Genomic DNA, 22,823 nt, shown 5'->3' on the forward strand with positions numbered 1-22,823 from the left:
TATTATGGGTACGTCCAGTGATGAAACAGTTTGTAGCTATTTAAAAGTTGTTTCTTAGTCTAATATATTCATTTCATTTTTACGAACATTATTAATGAAGACTACTGGTTGCTCTGTGCTTAATCTGGAAGTCAATTTACGTAGTTATCATGCTAGCATAAGATGGATAAATAAAAAATCAATATTTGTAGATAGAATCATAGAATGATGATTTACCTGAATAGTATGGAAATGTAACAAATAGAAAAATCAAAATTAAAATCTTTGTAAAAGATTGGCAAACTGTAATTGGATGATGCCTTATTAAAGCACCATTGTAAAGATTTTTGCCTTGCAAACGACAATTGACAGAATGGTCTGAAACCACAGTATTGCAGTTTTTCTGCTTGCAGAAATAAAAATGTCTGCTTGTTGATTCAGAAGTTTTAAACCAACAAAGTTAATGCCAAGGCTTTGTTATAAAACATTAAAATTTAATGTTGATATGATAGAATTATACGTTCCAGAAAAAAAAAGTATGTTTAGATATAGCTTCTATTTGTGAGGAATTTCGCCAAGACTGGAAATACTTACTTGAATCAGAAACCAGAAGTGCCTTTTTAGTTACTGTACAGTCTTGATTTTGTATTTTGGAGTTACGTCAGTGATGTTTATATTCCTGCTTTTTATATTCTCTTTAAAGTTGGTAACTATCTCAAAAAAGTAAGTTTAATGATTTAGTTAAACTGATAAATGATTAGTTGTTCACCCTTTTCCCAGTTAATGTACTCTACACCTTTGAAATCTTCTAAAAAAATAAGTGCATGCTATTAAAGGCAAGTTACCAAATTATTAAGTTTATTTTCTTACAAATACTGTGGCATAGTGAGGCATATATTTTTTTTCTTGTCAAATTTACAGTTGTTTGAATTAAATAAATGATTGTTTTATGGATGTCTTGAGCATGAAATCAATAAAGACCTTTTTTTAAATTTCCTATGAATATCTGCATGTTTGTCACTCAATCTGGTGAGGTGAAAACCAACCAAAATACATCCCAAAATCTTTCTCAGGCAAGAATGCAGATGATCTTCATCATCTTTTCAAGATGAGGTTTACAGTGTCGGTTGAAAAGTAGTTTAGAAAAGTAAACTGGCATTGAGCGACTTGGGTTAGGCAGGCCACATCCTCTCTTAGAGTAAACCAAGATTATTAAAAATATTTTAATGGAAATATCCTGATCTATCAGCACTTAATCTTGCCCTGTGTATAAAATGTCTTTTATAAAAAGACACTGTAAACCGTACAGTGGTCTAGCAGTTCATATGAAAATGTTCTTCCTATTGCTCCTGGCAAATACCTCCATCTTAAACTATTTTCTGGCATTAGAGATATTCCCGTTTTACTATGAGAAACATGTTGAGTCACCATTTCAGTATTCATTACTTCCTGAAAGCTCTTTCATATCTTTTTAGTTCATCAGTGTTTATTTGCTTAAGGTCTAGCCTGTTTTTAAATTTCTATTAACAATATTCCCCTGTCTCCAAAACTGTCCTTTTATTCAGATACATTGTAGCTCTGAAGCCAGAGAGCCTTGGGAACAATAAAGGAGCAAATAGGGGCTCTGAAACAGGTCATTTAATTTTTTAAAATCATGCCAAGGAGTGCAACAGCATAACAGGTAAGGACCAGATTTCCTCCTCTGTAGTGCTTTTTTTCTTAAAGATCCTTTGAGAATGATATTTTATTTGAAAAAATATATAGCAAATTTATCTTGGCTTAGAAGCATTGGGAAAATACAAAAATTACTAGAAAAAATCCCTGGTCCAGCCTACAAGGGACTGCTGAGAAAGAATCAGAAGAGTCAATATTAGTGAGTTTCCTCTATGAGCAGGAAAAGCTATTTGCCCTATTTGACATAATGTCTAAAAGAAAAAAAAAAAAAAAGACAGAGCAGGTCTTTATCAGATTTGTCGTACATTTACCATGAGGGACACTAAATAAGGACAGCTTGGGAATTTCCAGTTGATAGGTGAAATGGTAGCTCTCTGTCTGAGAAAAAAGTCAAAGTAGTAATGTTATTTGAAGCTCCTCGGTGCTTTAATGTGGCAAGCCAACAAGGCACTCTCAACATTTGCAAGAGGTCTCCTGTTAGACCAAAGGTTTCCTGGAAAAAGATGAAGGCACAAAGGAGCACATCAATTCTACCTGCTGACTGACAACGAAAGGAAGAAGTTGAGGCTAAATCTAAACAACCTTCGGGCTAGTTCTGGTATATGAAATATACAGAGATGAGCATAAAATACCTGAAGAAACCACCAGAAAGGAAAATAACTTGGAAAGGTAACTTAAACTAGTAGTGAAAGAAAGAGAGAAAAACATTCCCTTGTATCAGGACCAGTGTCTCTGCTAGATGAAGTATTACTTTAGATCATGTCCGAAAAACATTAATATTATTTAAGGACAACATTTCCCACCAACAGACATCATGTCTGACTGATGATGTTTACATGCCGAGGGCTGTGGCAGCCCAAGAGCCTGAAGGACCCATTTGGAACAAGGAAGCCTGACCCTTTCACCTGAGCAAGGCCAGGTAGCTAAATAGTGTCTTAAGCTAAAATGCCCTACAGCTTATATTGCCCGATCAAATTTATAACTATCTTCTGTCTAAAGACAATTCCCTTGCCATCTGCAGGATCAGCCAAATGGTTTAGTGTGTAAAATCATTATCGTTAATGATATGCTGGGTGTTTCTGGAGAGAATGCAAAAAATTCACCTATAACCAGGGCAGACACTGAACCTACAGTGAAAGTACATTGTCATTACGTAAGTAGCATGAGAAATCCTGCTTCACCGTTGTATGTTTTAGTAAACGCTGTTCTTTAAATCTGAACTTGGTTACATTTTATGGCACTTTATGATCTTTTAGGATTCTTAATGTTGCTTTGTCTTCCAGTTATGGGTGGATATTATTATATTATTATTTTAGACATGGCTCAGGGGAAATAAAGGGACTGTTTAGAAGGCTGAACCAACAAAAACAAGCTGTCTCCAGGCTTTTTTCTGCATGGGAGACATTTATGGCTGCCTCAAATGTGCATGTGTTTTCATTGTTTGTAAGTGAATATTAATCTTCTGGATTTCCCCTTTCAGAACAGTCTTTAATTTGCCTCCCATGGTAGAAGCAGGAATTTCCTTGTGGATCGTATTTCAGGGTGTTTGTATTTATACAAGACTTTAAGGTAGCAATCACAATGCAAGGCAAGGACACATCGTGTTTTGCTGCAGGAGGCAATACAGGGAATCTGGAAATAAGGTGTATTTCTCTAAAACCTTCTACACCATAAAGACATTTTGCCTGTAAGTATTAACGCTGTTTGTTTTCCTTATCTTGGTATTATATTTTTGAAGTTTTATAATAGCCTACATCTTAATCATTTGCAGCATTTTATTTGCATTTTGACTGAAGTGCTTCATTGCATTTCAAAAGGTTGAAAGCAATCAAATCTCTTAATGCCAGGCATACAAAAATCTGAGGGGGTATAATCATGGAACTGGCATTGTCTATTCTGAATTTGACATAACCTGTTTCAAATGTTGCTTTTCATTGAAGAGAAGAAACAACTGAATGCAACAATTAAAAACTTTTTCCCCAAAATGCAGAGAGAGAGAGCACAACTGTAATCTCATGGGTTTTTTTCTTCCCACCTGCAAATCTTGACTTCTACTGAAACCTAGAAGATACTTTTATCCTGTCAGAGGTTCTTGGAACATTGTTTTGCAAGAGGAGCATCGTTTGCCAGTCACAGTGACTCTGTCAGTCCCATTGAAAACAGTATTATATCGCCTTCTATTGCAACCCCAGGCATGTGCCCCTACTATTGACACTGAGAATTTGACTTTGTGTGCAGTCATTTTTAGTTTTGGAAATTGCTTTTTTGTCCTTTTTTTTGGTAGGCAATAGATGAAAATGCTAGTAGTAAATTTTATAACAGTCTGTCACAGCAGTTGTACAATGAATCTTTCTCAAAAAAGGGCAAAACTGCAAAGTTTTCCCTAAAAAAAAAATCAAGAAAAAAGTACAGCCAGGAATGCTCTGCAGAGTTCTCTCTGTGGTGGCTCATTCTAATTTACAGCATGGTATTGCCTGGAACAGGAGGTGTGGAAATCTATAACTATAGATGGGTGTCAGAGATAAATTTTTGTGTGTAACTAACTCAACCCATGTCAGATGAGTGAGACCAGAAAATAACCATTTTCTGACCACTGCTCCCAACCATACCATGTTTACTTCTGCCTCCATGGAGTAAATCACTGAAGAAACAGAAGCAAGGGAAATCCCGTAAACCTCTCAGTCCAGCCAGGGCGCTTTGCAAAGAACTAGGGAACAGCACTTGCAATCCTTCAGATTTTCCCAGAAGAGGCTCTGCAGCTTCAGTGGCACGCACATTGGAGACTGTGTAACCTTCTTGTAGCTGACAGACAACTTCAAGCCAAGTTGCTAAAAGGAAAGGATTTGATTTTGCAAGGAACGAGAGCTTTGGGGTAAGGCAAAGGGAAACTTGTGAAAAGATTCCTAAACGATGCTACAGACATGATACTACAAATTGGAAATATAAGTAAATGAGAGAAACTAGATCTGATTTTAAACAAACAAGAAAGCCATTGTGAGATAATAAAAACTGTCCGGTGTGCAAGATGCAGTGCCGTGCATGCAATCACTTGGCAGGAGTGCAGAGCTCACATACAAATTGCAGTGCATTGGAGGTCTGGCTCTCTTACCCTGACACTCAAACAGTGTTCTTGAAGGAAAACATCAAAAAGCAAATTAGCTCAAATAACCCAATGGAAGCCCATTACCCAAACCCACCTTTACTTTCTAAATGCTCCATCTCTGTGTTCCTGAACTTATCATATCCTGCAAGCCACTGCTTGCATGTTTTGTTAAAGGGTTGTTAAACAACACTTCAGAGAAGTCCATGGAAATGCACTCGTGCATCCTGCCTCCCTGCCAGCCTCTATTGCCACCACTGCCACAGCCTGGCTATGCCAATGAGCAGGTTGTTTAACTTCTTTCCGTTTTACAGTGAGATTCCCATTTCCCGGGTAATACTGGAAAAGACACTGCAAAAATAAGTTGACATAGGTACTCTCTGTTTACCCCACTGAAAAATCATAATACTAATCTACCTCTTAGAAAGCTGGGAAGTTTATTGATTTCATCACTGTTTATAAATTGCTCTGAGGGCATTGTAATAAGATTGCTACAGACTTGTAAATCATTATAATTACTACAGTATTATGACTAGACTTTCTAAGTATCTTTAGATTTTAAGCTCTTTAGGCCAAGCTATTCCTATTTTATACAGGGCTGATCACACTGCTAAGGCAATGTCAGAAGCATATATGAGATGCAATATTCCTAGGTTGCAGGTGCTATGTCTGATGCAAAAGAAGGGGTAAAATGAAGTTCTGTTGGCAGGTCTCACCACTTTCTAGGCAAATAATCTCTTTGGCCTATATAAATTTATAATTTTTATCATTCAAAATTTTGTAATTATATTATAATAGAATAAATATATCATAATATTATAGCATATAATGTTAATTTGCTTCATAATATGAAATATTATTATGTCTAATAATATGCTTGCATTAATAATAACTATTATAAATATTTATGTAATTTATTATAGATTTCTCGATGTTTATTTTAACATAGTTTAATCATCACTATGAAAATAAACACTTGTGAGATATTTGTTATTTTCGCAGGCAACAGTGCATGCAGTGAAATGCTGCTCAGCAGCAAGCAGAGCAAAAGGAAATAGCTTCAAGGTTTTTGCTCTCTTTATTATCTGGGTGGAAGAAACAATATCAGGATGGCTTCTACAAGTAAAAGAAATTCTGCAGGTACAAAATTTTATTTACTAAGATTTTCGGTTTCAATCCATTATTATCAATATATGATACCATTGTCTTTGCCCTCCACCTGCCAACCATTTTATGGTAAACAATAGGTGAAAAACAGGGGAAAACAGCATGCTGAAAAATTTGGAGATCTTATCTGGATTTACACTGTGTGTTAATTCTGTCCCTCTGCTTCCTTCCTTAAAGAATCTGTCCTAAATGCAGCATTTCCCTTTACAGCAGCATCTTTCTTGTCCCTGACACAGAGGTTGGACAAACCAATTTATAAAAAAAATTAAAATCCTTATGAATTAACCAGGAACTGGAAGATACAGTCAGTATCTCCAAGACACTGATGATGAAGTTATTCAGCCTGGAGAAGAGAAGGCTCCAGGGAGACCTTATTGCAGCCTTCCAGTACTTAAAGGGGGCTATAAGAAAGCTGGGGACAGACTTAGCAGGGACTGTTACAACTGTAGAAGGTGTAATAGTTCTAAACTAAAAGAGGGTAGATTTAGACTAGATATAAGGAAGAAATTTTGCACTATGAGGGTGGTAAAACACTGGCACAGGTTGCCCAGAGAGGCAGTAGATGCCCGATCCCTGGAAACATTCAAGGTCAGGTTGGACGGGGCTCTGAGCAACTGTATCTAGTTGTCCCTGCTCATTGCAGGGGGGTTGGACTAGATGACATGTAAAGGTCCCTTCCAGCCCCAAGTATTCTATGGTTAAATAAGACCATTTAAATAAGACAGAGGCTCATGATATCTTCTGAGCCTCCTACATTGTCCCTATCATTTATTTACGGTTTGTGCCAGTTGTCAGCAGTAACATTGACATCAGGGATCATGGCCTAGTCCTGTATTTTTTAGCTTTGATTTGTATTTGTCTTCTCTAATTGTAATGTGCTTTTTAGCCATTTAAACACAGAAACCCAGTGCTCAGCAACAATTCCCAGTTCAATCAGGTCCTTGCAAGACATTAATTGGCAACAAATTGAGTAATGGTGCTGTTCATTTCTCTTTGATCAGTGAGAACTCAAAATATATTTTGCCCTGAAGGTGGCGTCTGCAAGCACGGATTCCTCATCAAATCACCACCTCTTCAACTTTTCAGCTCGCAGGTATACTAGCACAGATTAGTCATATTCCAGCAATCCTTCAACAAGCATCTGTTATTTCTACTATCTTGAATTTTAATGACAGACAAATTACTTTCTCTTCGGCAGAATTCCTGGAAAAGACGTTTTTTCATCCTGTCCAAATCCAGCAAGAGCAATTACATCTTGATGTACCTGAAAGGCCAGAACATAAAAGGCTCCATAGCTGTTGATCAGTATGTAACTCAAATGCATCACCTTTTTATTTTAAATCATGTATCAGCACTCTTAAATGGCCACTGACTGTACTTGTCCTGATCAAGGTTCTTAATGCAAATCCCACTGAAATCAAGAAAAGAGTCCTTTGGGCTCTTGTAGGTTTTGGGTACAACTTATAGTATATGATACACGTAGGAGTGAAAATCCTGAATGTTTTCAGTGAAGTTTGATACATTTACATGAGCTATTGTGGTGATGTGGTATCGGCAAAACAGACATCTTAGCTTCGTGATCACAAAGACTGTATTCCTGTAGTAGAAGGTATTTTATCTCCTGTGAGGATAGTGCTATGCATTCACTCACACACAGGTAAGGATGGGCTAACTGTGGCACACAACCTTTCCCACCTTACAGCTTTACAAAGTGCTTTGGAAATTGTGCAGAGGTCTCCTGGCTCTCACATAGACCTCTGGGCTGATGCTGGCTGCCCCGCTGCCTCTTACCCTGTTGAGAAATTGCTCTGCTTGGCTCGTTTGGGTTGGTCATTTAATTCTTCTCGGCACAGTGCCCACTACAGCAAGGCTGGATGTCATTGGCTTTGTACCGGCACCCTTTACCGTGTCACATGTGGTGTGAGACACATAGAAGGGAAACAGTAAATGTAAAGGGAAATGTAAAGATTTTACCAGTCAGACCTGGAGCTTAAAACGGAGGCTCCTGGAATTGTTAGGCCTGGAGGTCACTGGACACATTGCTTTTGTGCTTCTTCCATTAAAAGGACTTACATTGTGAAGCTTTTTTAAAAATTCCAGCTTGCTCAGTAGTATGTAGCTACATCACAGCCATCATTATTATTGTTATTTTTACTAATTTAACTTCTTGGAAGTTAATGGAAGTAATGCTTCCATTTAAGTATCCATTAAGAGTACTTCTTGTTTGTTCCTCTTACCCTCCATTAAAACACTGTTAATACACAATTAGTTTCAAATCAAATGTGTTGTACTGTAGTGGTTCAAAAACACCTGCCAGGAATTTTTCTTACTATCATTTCTTTTCAAGATTCTACATTAGATCAACAGCCCCTTTTTTAAGAAATGAGGATCCAAAATCCAGACACAAGTCTTTGCAAAAGTTCATTTTATTTTTTTGCTTGGAAGTTTTCTTCATTGAAAGAGCATCTGTTTTGAATGCATGTGCTTATTTTCTTGACAATTTTTTCTGTGGAAAATGTTTACTTTTTTCCATGCAGATCTCATCATATTATGCTGTGCTTAGAGTAAAATACACACATACACACACACCTATGTTTGTATGTATGTATAGTTACATAGGATGTTTCATATGGTTATCTTAACAGAATCATAAGTATCAAAGTTGGCATAAGCAATTCTGAAATTATGGAAACAGTGAGGAAGATGTTTAAATGCCTTCCTGAAGAGGTGATGTCCATCAGTACTGAAAACAGATGTTACTACCTCATTGGGAGCAGCAGGTAGGCAGTGAAAGATGTGGAAATGCCATATGACATCACAGTTAAGCTAATGTAACACGAAGCCGCTGCCCCAAGGCAAGGTCCTACTCCTTCACAGCCCTCCCATCCCTTCCCACGTCTCAGCTGCCGATTGCACAGCTCTGGGATGAAACGATTCAGCTGGTTGATCCAATGGAAAACTGCTCTTTTCTATGTTGGGTTTTTTCCCCCCCTGTGGCCAGGTTAATTTTTTGCTAGCTAGGACAGGTGAGCTAACCTTCCCTGCAGCCACACTGTTACAACATCCAACATGTGAAAGTAGTGGGAGCACACGGCTGGGAGCGGGGATGGCAGCAGCAGTACATCAGTGTGGTGGTGCCACGTCAAACTATATCGGTTAAGGGTCAAGGAAGAGCAGAGAGCTTCGTCTTCTCACCCAGCTGGTCCTGGGAGTTAGAAAAGCTTCTGCTCCTTATGGATAAATCACAGGAAATAATCTTGCCCTGGAAAGTAGGTTGTTTATCAAAGGAAGCAGATTGAAGGGGAAAATTCCCCTGAGGCAAAACAGATCCCAAAAGGAGTGACTGGGGCAGCAGGGCGGTGTGCTCCCTGCTCTCCCAGGCTGCAATCCAGACCTTAGCAAGGGCAGAAACTGCTACTGTCGAGGTGATAAGCCAAAACTTGGATAGGTGAGGGAGGACATTTGGCACAGTGCTCCTCTGCTGCTGCTTCCCATCTTCTCCTCTCCAGTTTCCCAGCCACAAGCATGTCAGGGGTTTTTCTGCCTTTATGCAGGCGAGCAGCTGATGTGTGAAATGCTGATAAGCATAGAAGAAAAACACATACCTGTGTGTTACTTGAGCATGCCACCAGATGCCTTCCCCTAGGGTTTTCCTTGTGTTTTACCTGCAACTAAGTTTTCATTTCTGTTGTTCCAACCTACAGGCAGGAAACTGAGGACTGGGTCACTGTGATATCTTCAATCTGCAGGGAGGCCAAAAGAGGTGGATGCTGCCCTCAGGTGACATGTTACTGCACTTGATTTCAGAAAGAAAGAAGTTTGGAATTTCATTAGAAACCTGTGCAAAGGAATTTTCCTGAATTTGGCCTTGCAAGCTGGCTCTTGCCTTGGTTAATCAGAAAATCATTTTCCTTATAAATCCTGTACCCTGGCTTTATGCATTAAGCAGGCATCGCACAGTCTATCTGCACTGGGATTGATTTTACATTGAAGAATTCTCTTTGAAGAGTTAGCCACGTGGAAATTAGGAGATGATTCACATTATCCTGCAATAAATTGCACCTTTGATGTGTCAGAATGAAAACTTGTGTGTAATTCTTACCGTGTGCTTTTTGGTTATATCTACATGCTGATTTACAAACCAATCCACATCTAGTCTGTCAATGTTATGAACCAGCCAGAGGCCCTGTTTAGTTCAAGCTTAGGCCCAAGTTTCTGCACCTGGTCATCCAGCCAAGCCTACTAGTTCAGACTCAGCACTAAGCTAGTTACGTCCCTGCAGCTTCCAGTCACCTCAAAGTGCAAGCAGGGCAAATTTCTGTCTGCCTGAAAAATGCCATGTAGACAACCTCTCTGAGCCACTTGAAGTAAAATTTGGACTAGTGGGATGCGTTGGTACATTGTAGCCCATGCCTGTCAGGTGCCTCTCTTCTTATACTGCTGTTACCTTATTTCTAGAACCAAGATCTTCCAAATCTGGAAGTCAGAAGCCGGACCTCCTCTTCGCCACTGTTCTTGAATTCTATAGATACGACCAGTTTCCCGGAAAGGCAAAGCTACCAGAAGGTAAACAGATTAGCCATCCTTAATAATGAGTTTGCTCATAGGGGTGACTGTGAAATTTTATTTGTATAGTTGCTTTTTTCCATCAAAATTCTTCAGAGCTTGTGCAATGGGTACCCAGGTGGTCTGTTTTGCTCTCTGGTGGGGTTCCTGAGTAGGACCTGGATGATAACATCAGAGAGTTCCCCATAAAGGAAAGACTTTTGAGGAAAGTCTGCATGTAAAGTAAAGGCAGGTGTTGATGGCAATAAGAAACAATATTCATTGGCTGTCTCAAGTGACTGGCAAAGATCAGCAGGCATGAAGTAAGCCCCTGAAGAATTGCTTCGACATGCCTTGGCAAAGCCATGTGATGATTGTTTGAGCAGCTGCTAGCCACATTCCTCCTGTTTTGTGACTATGTTTTTCTTTGTCTCTCTCTTCAGGCTGTAAAGCTTAGAGGGGAGTTTAGGTCCAGTTCCTCTGTGCCTTCCAGATCTTCCCCCTCAATATTTAAATAGAAAGGAAGGAAAGCGTTGCTGCTGTCCCAAAGCAATTGTAGTTCTCGTCCTTTGGTGGCAGGCTAAATAGCAGCCAAGGATTTGTTGGTTTTCTCTACTCACAAAGCTCTGTGCAAAAGGCCCAGCTAGAGGAAGCTGAATGCAGGTGAAGCACCTCCAGCCTGTCTCTAGGAGGAATCAGCTTTTTTCTTTTGCATACAGGAGAATGGCTCCTCAGAAGACAAGAACAGACCTAATTCAGATCCTGGCCCTCATCAGACTCTCTGCGACTTACCCAGAAGAGTTTTTTCAAGCCTGGTGAGCAGAACATATCAAACAGCTCTTGACTTGTTCAGTCTGCAGAAGTGACTATTGGCTCTTATGTCACCTGAGTATCTGTAACTATAGTTGATCCACCTACTTTCCCAGCACACTGAGTTGGTTTTCACTATGAAAGTTTCCTAAATATTTAGTCTATTGTCTTGTATAGCATTGAAAATAACCTTCCAAGAACTTGCTTGAAATACCTTTTTTTCCTTTCCTTCTTGGAGGCAGATCCTCAGAGTTTCTGTGCAGCAATTGCAACTTGTGGCAGCTTTCACAAACGTGATCAAGAAAACTCTGAACTTACACTGCTTGAGGACTTGCTCCTCCCACCACAATTCTCAGCTGTGCCACAGTCTTCCTAAATGGTTTCTTTCTATAGCCTCTGACAGTAGCAGTTGAATCAATGCAAATGAACTACAGCACAAGAGCTTGTTAAATTCAGGCACACCTCAGGACTGACCTTCTGTCAGCATAAATATGACTTCAAGTAATTTAACTTCCATAGCCTTCAGGAATGATTAAAAAAGATGCAGTGATGAATTTTATCATATATTAATGGCTAAATGTTCTGACCTGTGTTCCCTGAACAAACACCAGCAGCAGTTTTCCAGGGTTTTCACCCATCCTCTACCCTCGATTACTGCCTTTGCAGCAGAGTCAGCAGAACAGAAGACACAACCAAGGCTCCTCCACACCAGTATGCAGTTTGGCAGCTGAGTTTAAACCCATCTTTATTGGCGGTTTATGCATTGGACTATGATCTGGAGTGGCTGAAATACAGGGAACAGAATCTGTTCTGCTATCATAGCTAACTGGGTGGTAAATCATGTGCTGCCGTCACCATCCATATATATACGCTGGCAGCAAGTATGAGATAATACAGCTAAATTTAGTGGAAAGAAGTGAAAATATTTGCAACTATATTGCAATGTCATAGGCAGTTAGCACAGCTCAGCTGATGCACAGGACTTTATGAAGCTGCAATAATTCAGTTGTGAGTCTGAGCTCGGAAATGCATTGGGTTAACCCTTAGTCTGATTTTAACTGCTGCTGGTCTGGATGCATACCAAGGCTCTCTTTCTGTCTCTTTCTTACACATGCCTTTTCTGTCTCACTCATTAATTCTCCTCATACTTACTTTCATGCCTCAGAGAGCATGTATTCTATGCAGCTGTTCGGACTAAGACATACTGACCATGATGGTTAAAAGATAAGGAATTTGCATTTTACCTTTTTAGCCTGAAGCAGAGGGAATAGCAGGAAGCTCATATTTCTGTTTCAGCATGTGTGAAAATAAATAACCTTGCCGTACAGCTAAGAATCAAAAATGTTTGTTCATTCAATAAAAATACTTCACTTACCTCATAAGGTTAGCATCTGCTAACATCTCCGGACCTATTCTCTGCTCAGTGTAGTCTAGACAGCTGACTTCCAGATTAATCCCTTGTATTTCCTTCCTTTTAGAAGTATGACTCCACATTTCTAGTATCTGATTCATTTTGCTTTTTATCCGTGGTTCTCTCATCCAGGCCCAGATCTTGAAAACTCTTTGGTCAGTAGCCGTACTCATGCAAACAGGCCTCTCAATGTCAGTTGAGTCTAGTCGCGGTGGCAGGGACCCTGGAGAGGTCTGGGGACCTGTCTCCTTTTCAACGCACATTTTGGAACTACCAAACCACATCTGACTCAGCAATTCAGTATCAGCTGTTTTGATATACAGCTTTCAATACCTGAAGTGCATCAAAATAAGGAGCCCTGACTTGCATCACCCTGTACTGCGCATTACTGTATTACAGGCACCTAGGCATCCTTGTCAGGGTCTGTTAGACACACCTGACTTTTTTTAAAGAGAAGTTCTTCTATCTAAGAGCAACACATAACCTTCTCTAAGGAGACTATAACTAACAATTATTCAGTTGATCTCCAGGTATCATTTCCATCTTGTGCTACAGCCAATTTTCTCCATAGCCTACTTTCTCTCTAATGTAAATCCACATCATGGTTCAACAGAGGCTTAAAGAACGTGTTTAGCTGTACGGTTGAGAATAACTGTACACTGAGGTTAACTGCACTTTTCTTGTGGTAAAGCACCTGGTGGAATGGAGATGTTGGTGAACTGCTTTACAAAAACGCAGTGCTGCTGCAGCTTAACCTTCTCCTTCCCATTGGCCCTTGTTGCAGTTTAGCCCCAGTCGGCGACTAAGCCCCACACAGCCGCTCGCTCACTCGCCCACAGTGGGACAGGGAGAGAATCAGAGAGCAAAGTGAGGAAACTCATGGTTTGAGATATAGACAGTTTAATAGGGAAAGCAAAAGCCGCGCACACAAGCAAAGCAAAACAAGGAATTCATTCCCCGCTCCTCATGGGCAGGCAGGGGTTCAGCCATCCCCAGGGAAGCCGGGCTCCATCACACGTAATGGTTACTTGGGAAGACAGACGCCATCACTCCGAACGTCCCTCCATCCCTTCCTTCTTCTTCATCCGCGTTTTATATACCGAGCATGACGTCGTATGGTAGGGAATATCTCTTTGGCCAGCCTGGTTCAGCTGTCCTGGCCATGTCCCCTCCCAGCTCCCCGTGCACCCCCAGCCTGCTCGCTGCAGGCCAGCACGAGAAGCTGGACTGTCCTTGACTACTTAGCAACAACTCAAAACATCAGCACATTATCAACATTTTCTCATCCCAAATCCAAAACACAGCCTCACACCTTTCTGTGAAGAAAATTAACTCTATCCTGGCTGAAACCAGGACAGCCCTATAATCTAGGCCTATAACACTATACATTTGGCAAAAGGTAACCACTGTCAGTGACTGAAGGCTCAATTTGGGAAGCTGATGATTGCTGTCTGCTCTCCAAGGTTTCCTAGGAGTTGGAGGCTCTCAAGGCTTCATAAAATCACCTCTTCTTCCCCCATCTCTCCAAGCGTTTACTTGTTTGATTGATCCAAAGCCCCTGAAAAGTCACTAGGAAACTTGTTCATGACTTTAGATCATGACCACAGTTTTGTTCCTGTTGTAGTTTTGTTATGCACTTCTTGGAGGACCATTTGCAGTTTTGTTCTGAGTCCTACTGTATGCGTTCCTTTTTATGTCATTTATACCAGCAAGGAACAAAAATACATTCATCATCTTTAATTTCTATTCAATGCCAGTTTCTTCTCTTTACATGTAAGAGAGTAATTAACGTAATTTACTTAACCTTGAAAGCAGTAATATATTCTGCGGAATATTAGCAATTATTAAAATGGTCACCATGGAAACCAAGGATGTAGGTGGAGAGATAAAAAATGGTTGCATTACAAACATGGGATGGAGAATTGCATTGTGAGGAAGCTAAATACTAGTTACCGTACTCTTCACTATAGAAAAGTCAACAAGGAGACATAAAAATAAATAATTTATCTTTGTGACTTAGAAAGGTGAACTTGGTGGAGGGATTAATTTCTTCTTGACTGACCAAACGGCCACAAACTTAGTATTTCAGGTGTTTATGAAGGCAGAATATCACTAAACTCAGGATGTAAAGAATTCAATGTCAGATCTCCAGCCACCTGGGGTATGTTCTAGTTCATGGAGAAGTATGAGATAATAGACTTCCCATTAGTCATGGAAGTCCCAAATTAATTCTTTACTTGATAGCAACTAAAAAGTGCTTAAAAAGCACAAATATATCCTGATCTACTTCTAGATTTCCTACAGATCTTTTTCCTATTGTAAGGACTTTAGAACTGAACACATATAAAAAATCTTTTCCACACAAGAGACCCTGCATGCAGATTCATATATGAAGTGTTTAACCCACTTGATTTTTAAACAAAATAACAGGTTGTGAACATGCAATCAATTGCAACTCCCTGGTTACCACAAAATCATGTATGAGAAGTATGAATACCAGTGGCCAGTTTTGTCCTTGTGCAGTGGATCTCAAAAATACAAGGAACACAAATACAGAAACCTTGTTTCTGAAACAGACTGGCTCTGAGCATATCTCACTTCAAGCAGAAACATGTCTTCCCATGTTTTCTGCGGATTTTTGGTGATTCTATTACTTCTACATGTAAATGCAAAAATACACATTAAACAATCTGTATAACTGAACCTGGTAAATACAAAACCATTCTTTTAACAGGATAAAAATCTGGGAAAGAGTGAGGAAGATCTGCTGTCATCAGACACAGATGAAGACATTAAAAAGAATGAAGAAGATTACTACCAAACTCCCAGCAATGTTTTAGCAAAGGTAGTTTATCAGTTGTGATTTCTGCTGGTTTGTTAAAAGCTCCGAGGAGACGGGAGACATTTCATGAGCCAAAGAGGAACTGGTATGAGGAACCACTAGTACCTTGCAAAAGAAATATATAGATAAAGCAGTAGGTAATGGAGCTTTCATTTATACAAGAAAAAATACACTAGACTCATTCAAAAGATCTTTCTGGTCCTAAGTGGCATTTTGACAAAAACATTGCTGATTTTGTTGAAATCCCTCAAATTGACTGTTTCATTGTAAATGGCTTTTGCCTATTGTGTAACAGGTTGGTTTTTTTCAAAAGTGAAAACTTCATTTAGAAAATGTAACCGTACATTGTTTTTATATAATTTAAAATGTAATTCTGTTGAAGCATCATTAAGCTGCATAAAATGAAGCAGTACTTTAAAAACACTATGAAACATTTTGGTTTCTACATTTCACTGTGAAACAAGGGAGCGGGAGGAATCATACTGGTAATTTTAAACAAATTTTGACACCAAATTTGGGAGAAAAATTTCTCTAGGCTTCCCATATAGTGTATATATAGTTTCTCCCAAGATGGTACAGCTAACTGAAGGACATTAACAATATGATTTTGTCATATGATTTAAGTACTTTAAGTTAAGCACACCCAAAGTACAAGACCATTTTTTCAACCTGCTTAAATTAAAACGTAACAAAATTTTGTGGTAGTACTTTAGAATATAGCTAGTTATGTCCCAGTTTGAAAGTGTCAATAACACCTGATAGCATTAAGTTGTAAGTTTCAACCACTTTTCTAGCCCATGGTTTCTGGGAAATGATTTACTTGGGGAAAGCCAAGCTATATTAGCCAATGTGTTTAAACAGCATGAGCACTGAACAAAATAAGGAAATTGCGAAGATTTTTTCTGTAGGCAGAGCAATGATATTAACGTTTTATGTTGTTATGCATTTCCACCAGTGTATTACTGAAGTATCAAAGCCTGACCCTACAGCTGGGTCTGATGTCCCCGTGCAAGAGCAGCCAGTGCAGGAGAAGCCAGTGCAGAAGAACTCAGTAAAAGAGAACATTTATATGTCAATGAAATCACTGTAAGTAACAACTTCATTAAGGTTTTCCAAATTAAAAGTGACATGGTGGTACAGATAGAGCTGTCATCTGTGGCATTTACATAATTTACCTAGAGGCTGCATCTTGTTTGAATGAGTCCTTGTTTGGTCTTGATTCAGAAAGTTCAGAACTCATGGGAACACCACAGTGAAATTCAAACTCATCAACTTGAAATTTAAACTCACATTGAAAACTCATGCATTCAGACAGGCTCTGACTATAGTATGCAGCACTTTTGTTGACTCATACTTTTCCTAGGTTTTCATGACATAATAGCTCAGATACTGATTCATGACACTTCACTCAGATACTGCAGCCAAGCTCCAGCAACCTTTCAGACAGGTACTCTCCAAAGCAGGCAGCATTATCTAGTGGTTAAAACAGAAAGGTAGACACGGGGCATTAGCTCCCAGCTTTTCCACTAAGAGTTATGTGATCCTGAGTAGGTCATCTCTTTCCTTCCATTTTCCCATCCAAAGAACAGGTCTGATGCTGTATACTTTGAAGGTAGAGTGTTTGGCATGTCACGAAGACAGACCTGAACTTTGTGTCACAGTTGTAGTGCCACAGGGAAACTTTACATCCTCCATGATATATACTGAACAGAAGTGTGCTTACACAGTAAAACCATACCTTCTGACCCAGAGGACTGGTCATTAGCTGTTAGCTATGGCCTGCTGCCTACAGACAGTCAGGCCTTATGCCACATAGTGGGAGGCAATTGGAAATGCAGACCCACAAACCAGTTCATTCCAATAGATTTATTCAAGCTCATCTGTGTCTTTGGGAGCCCCTGGCGGGAATTACTATAAAAGGGAATACCCATATGAGTTAAAATATACCAAAAGCAGCTTTTGCTACTAACACCAGTCTCGTTTGGGGTGTGGGCGGGAGCTGGCTCCAGACATTATAAGGCTCATCAAATAAACCTAAAATGCATTTGAGCACATCTGCGTTACTGTATCTCCCAGGGGACAGTGTTACATCCCTGCAGAAGCTGGTACAGCCAAGGCCAACAATCTGTACTCAGTTTATTTGTCAAGGCATGTTGTTAGCTGGAATATTTTCGGGCTTACTAAATAGTCTTTAAATACTGAAAAGGTTTATTTGGGGATTTATGGTCCGTTTTTAGAAGGACTGATTGTTTTACTTAGCTGTAATTTTGTCCACTGGTTATTCTACAAGAACTTGTTATTCTTTGCTTCACTGATGGCTATTTGATCCAGCTTCAAACACAGCAAGACTGGAATGATCAAACCAGTTAATTTTTTATCACCATTCCTTTTCAGTAGGTTGCTGGATGAGAGTTGCCAGCTCATGTGCAGACATGATGAGCTCCCGTCTCCTCCCAAATGCCAGGACAACAGTGCATGTCCAAGAGACTTGGAAGCAAACAGAGACCTGAAATTCTCAGAAAGCAGCACCAGCCAGCAGCCAACCCTCCAGAGGAGGCAAAATTCATTACCACTTTCGGTGGTTCAGTTGTCAGTACTGCTCAGGTAAGTGTCGTCTCCATTTTTGCTGCAGAGAAGACAGATGTGTTCATGGGTTTCAGTTGAGGTACTGGTAGAGCATGCCAAACCTGTCAGAGGTCAAGGAGCATCTGGACGATGCTCTTAGTCACATGATTTAGTTTTAGGTAGTCCTGCAAGGAGCAAGGAGTTGGACTCAGTGATCCTTATGAGTCCCTTCCAGCTTGAGATATTCTATGATTCTACGGTCACTGATGTTTTCTCTCACAGTCAAGTTACAGATGAAACCCAACTGCAGAAATTGGATATTTTCGTCCCCCTGGCTGATATTAACAGTTACCTAAAACTTACCGAAGCAGCAGGACAAATATGGTAAGTTCTGGATGTTTTGTGATGGTGCATGTCAGATGTGAATGAGTGACAGGTACAGAAGTGTACAACCATACACATCCATGCACATTTTTGGCAGTGAAGAACAGGGCAGGGTCAGTGTGTGTTGGTACTTCGATGATTCCTTTCTGCTATTCTGACTCTTCATGTACTTCAGTTTCTAATTCAACTGCTGTTGAAAAGGGCTATATAGAATCAAGGTCGCTCAGCACGCTGTATAATTAGCAATGAAGTCCCACCCCAAAAGCTATTCTTCTAATGTTAGTGTGAAATCACCTAATTACTGCTAGTCAGTTTTACCTTTGATTTGGTGAACCACAGTGATGGTGTGTCTCAGAGACATAGTGAGAAGATACATCTCGTGATAGGGTAAACAGGGCCTCAAGCTGACCTGAGTTGGATGTGAGCGCAAAATTATGTCTAAATTAATCCCAGCAGTGGTTCAGTGCTAGGAATGAGTGCTAGGCAGAGATTTTCACAAGAAGGTGTTATGGGCTAGAGCACATACACCTTTTTAGTAGTCCCACAGGAAATTAGTGTTGTCCCTAGACCTCCAATATCAATGACTAGGATAAAGAGGATGGAGCAGAAAAAATGCTCAATGCATACCCCTGTGCTTTCTGTTGATCTTTCATTGCCACATAGCACTGAGACTGCTTTTTGCTGTTCCTTTCATATTCACACCAATCAGGTGCACTGTGTGCACAGCAAGTCACTTTGTTTTAGCCACTGTCAGCAAGAAGAAAAAATACCATTGCAAAAGGGACTGGAAATGGGACCTCACCTCAACAATTGGCTCTACATCTAAATTTACAGAGCTTTCTTAGTGGACATTCATATTGAAAGAATTTGGGTCTTGTTCTGCAAGGGAACAGAGCACTAAGTCTGACTGTCAGGTCAGCTAATCCTAAATAGCTTGTCATCAAGGAGAGTCTATCAGAGACCAGCAGGGAAGAGATACTGAAATTTCCATAAGGGTCCCATCAGGAAATCAATGGATCTCTGATCCTTGCAGTTATATCATAGATAAAACACATCATAATAAGTTTTAATTTCATTCTTTTGGGATGACTTCAGAAATCATCTCCGTCAAACATCAGGCTAAAATATCTACAGTGGGTCTGGCCTGCTGCTTCTGGACTGGAATCCCCAAGTTTTACTGGTGACCTTGCTAGCACCAGTCTCACTTGTTAACATGCTGCAATGTCAGTGTCATGTGCTCTTTTAGGAGGACCCGTTGGGATGGATGAGGCAGCTTGTTTTCAGCTGGCACCAGATCAACAAGTCACAAAGTCATTCAACCTGTGTGTTATTTGTGCTGTAAGTGCAATCTTGTTCAGCCATTGCCATTCTGTTAGCAGTAACCGGATACCCTGTATGTTTCCTTTATTGTCCATTCTCCAAATACCCTAGTGTTTCACAGTGGACTGGTCCTTGCCGACTGGGGTGTTTGTTTAACCATGGAGACCATATAGTGGCTGTGAATGATCTGCAACCCCAGGACGTGGAGGAGGCTTACTTCTTCATCAGCAGGTCCGCAAGAAAGGAGGTAAGCTTGACTAACCTGAAGATGATAGTCAAATGAATCCAGCCAAATGAGAAAGTAAGTTGATTTTTCATTTCAAGTGGCTCCCTTCAAGCCAGTTTACTCTGTTTTAAGTTTGGCATGAATAACTTCAGTACCAAATAGCTCCTCAGCATCATTCTGATGTAGCATCTCTTTTTCCTGGGCTATTTGGGGAATGCAAGATCAGCACTGCTGTGTTTGAGGACTTGATCTCAAAGAGTCTGAACAACCCCAGAAGATACTACTGGGCAACTGTTAATTAGAGTTACTTGGTATTTTTTGGCTAAGGCCCATGAATTGCAAACTTTGGGAAATAAATGATTTCCTCCAGTGGATGTGTGTAGTTGCTTAGAGTGGTTTTAGGTATTGAGGGCAGAGCCCTAGACTCCTACCTCCTGCTGGTTATCAAGCACTACACATCTCCTTGTGCGATACTACTTTTTTTGAAGAATGTGGGAGATTGCTAAGTTGTGCCTCAACACCACTGTGATCTACTACATGTTGGTACCTATGTTTCTCTCAGATAGACTCATATTTCAGTATCCATGTTCTCTGACCCATACTTGAACACATTCATATTTGAATTTTGCTGAGAAAGTTGGGGTCACCAGATGCTGTTGCCACCTAAAGAAAAGAAAGTCAGTCTCAGCAAGGAAAAAATACTCATCTCTCTTAATAGGGCATTTTTATTTAGCCAGTTAAAATACAAGTCAGATAGTAGCACAAATGTTGATCAGATATAACAAGCTATAAAAATGTCTCTGTTTTTTTTTCCTTTTTTAAGGTGAAATTTACTGTATGTAGAATTCCACATTCAGATGTCTTCCATGTTAAAGGCTGCTCATGTTCCTGAAAAAAAAAAAAATCTCAATGATTAAGTAAGTGCCAAAGTTCAAGGGAAAAAATCAGGGAGAAGAATGTGATATATAGTGTATGGAGGTAATCTTTATCCTCTGGAGCTGCCAGACATATTTTGCTGTTGAAGTACAAAGAATAGAGTATGTGGATTTCATTTTCATTTTATGTCCTAATAACTTGTTTTGTTGACATGAATGGCATGCATTTGGCTTGTATTTCACGTTGGCATGTATTTCAGTTACATGAAAAAAACTGAGAGTCAAATCATTTATGAAACCTTTGCCCTGTGTATACTTTGTACTTCAGCAGAAAGTACCGGTTCATGCCTCTGCTCACTTCTTTACACTGAGTTATATTGATTTATACTGAACTCCTAATCAGTTAGAGGTGTGGAAACAACCTATATTTGGAATAAAGCCATGTTTTCCCTTGTTTCCCCTTAGCTACAGAAGGGCAAAGGCAAGCTGAGAGCTGTAGTGTTGGAAGGAAGGCTGGTAAATAAAGTGTTGTGTAGTGATTCAGTGGGGCCTCCTTTTCCGTTTTGCCCCTCTTACGTTACAGCCACGAAAATACATTTAAGGGATGACAGGAAAAAAAGCTGGTTGGAGAAAAGGAATGTGCCTGGAGCACCTTTGGGTTCACTGGCAGGCAAAATAAGCCCTTAGTGAAGAATGAATGAATGGATTTGGGAGAGAGTAGGGCTGGCTTGCTCTGTGAAAGCATTACTGGTAAAGACAGCTGGGAAAACCAGAGAGAGAAATAACGTATACAAAGGCATGTGCACCCAGCCCAATGCAAACAGAGTTCACTGGAAGAGTTTTGATGCTACCAAGTACTACCATAGGGATGTCACTGGTACCGCAGCATTTCCAGAGCAAGTGCTCATTTGTTTCCCAAACAAGGACATTTCCTGTAAATATTTATTTGTGAATATGACTTGCTTCCACTGCTATTACAGAAACATGACTGATTTTCAGCTAATATCACACTAAAAGGTGTTTGGTGCTTTATATGGAACTGCCTGCAGGGGTGCCTTCAGTGAATGCCAAAAGGGAGCTTTGTCCTGTACTACAGTGACCTCTATTGCTTACAGAAACATGATGTGAGATGGCATGGATGCAGAACACATACCTATTCTCTATATGGATATGTACGCATTTGTATATACGTGTTTGTGTGCAGATGTATTTACATACATATATATATCTGTAAATTAGATTGTATTAATATACAATGATGTGGCAACAACCCAAATCACTGTTTTTGGGTACAGATAATTTTATCTTGCCAGATACAACCAAAATAAATACTGGGTTTAGCAGGCATAGGATTATTGATATTAAGAGATTTATATAAGCTTTGATTAAGGTAGATTTGGCCCAAAGGAGGTATTTGTCCAGCTTCCAACTGAATTAGGCCAAGTCAGCTACTACAGTAAGAAACTACACTCACTAAAATCAGCATTGGTGCCACTTACTCCAGTAATAAATTGGACAAATGTGCTTTGTATACTTCCTTTAAAATCCAGATTGGATTTTTTTAAAAATCGTCATAAAATTTTATTTAGCCAAAGCTGAACACAGCATCAGTAACTGAGCAAATGAGCAAAATGAACAAACAGAAATATTTATACAATCTATTCAGACTCAGCTCCTATTCAAAAGATTAATTTCCAGACTGAATGTTTCCACAGCCTGTCTCTTCTGCTTTTGAGATAAGAGTGTTTGGGACATGCTTATTTCTCAAGGTGGGAAAGGATCACTTTTTGATATTTGTTTCAGTGGTGTTCAAAGGCCTGTTTGTGCTGAATTCTGCATAAAGACAGAGAGAAACCCCCAGTTCTGGAACTACAGAGGCTGAAAATGGAAGAAAAGACATTCCTTGGAAGCTCTCCTCCAAAGCT

At 39.7% G+C, this 22,823-nt stretch overlaps 1 protein-coding gene across 1 annotated transcript; it reads left to right on the forward strand.

Annotated features, from left to right (window-relative positions):
* Positions 1 to 5,862: 5,862 nt before the first annotated feature.
* Positions 5,863 to 21,236, forward strand: PLEKHS1 (pleckstrin homology domain containing S1; the record flags this gene model as incomplete). The annotated part of the gene is made up of 13 exons (XM_082002370.1): positions 5,863 to 5,893; positions 6,922 to 7,013; positions 7,119 to 7,225; positions 8,566 to 8,700; positions 9,625 to 9,700; positions 10,379 to 10,486; positions 11,185 to 11,280; positions 15,421 to 15,531; positions 16,484 to 16,614; positions 17,923 to 18,132; positions 18,376 to 18,477; positions 19,909 to 20,044; positions 20,847 to 21,236. The coding sequence occupies 13 exons, from the start codon at positions 5,863 to 5,865 to the stop codon at positions 20,913 to 20,915; spliced, it is 1,404 nt and encodes a 467-aa protein (XP_081858496.1). The 3' UTR covers positions 20,916 to 21,236.
* Between the last annotated feature and the right edge of the window lie 1,587 nt (positions 21,237 to 22,823).

Source organism: Phaethon aethereus (assembly GCF_964289735.1).
Source record: "Phaethon aethereus genome assembly, chromosome: 7".
NCBI classification, from domain to species: Eukaryota; Metazoa; Chordata; class Aves; order Phaethontiformes; family Phaethontidae; genus Phaethon; species Phaethon aethereus.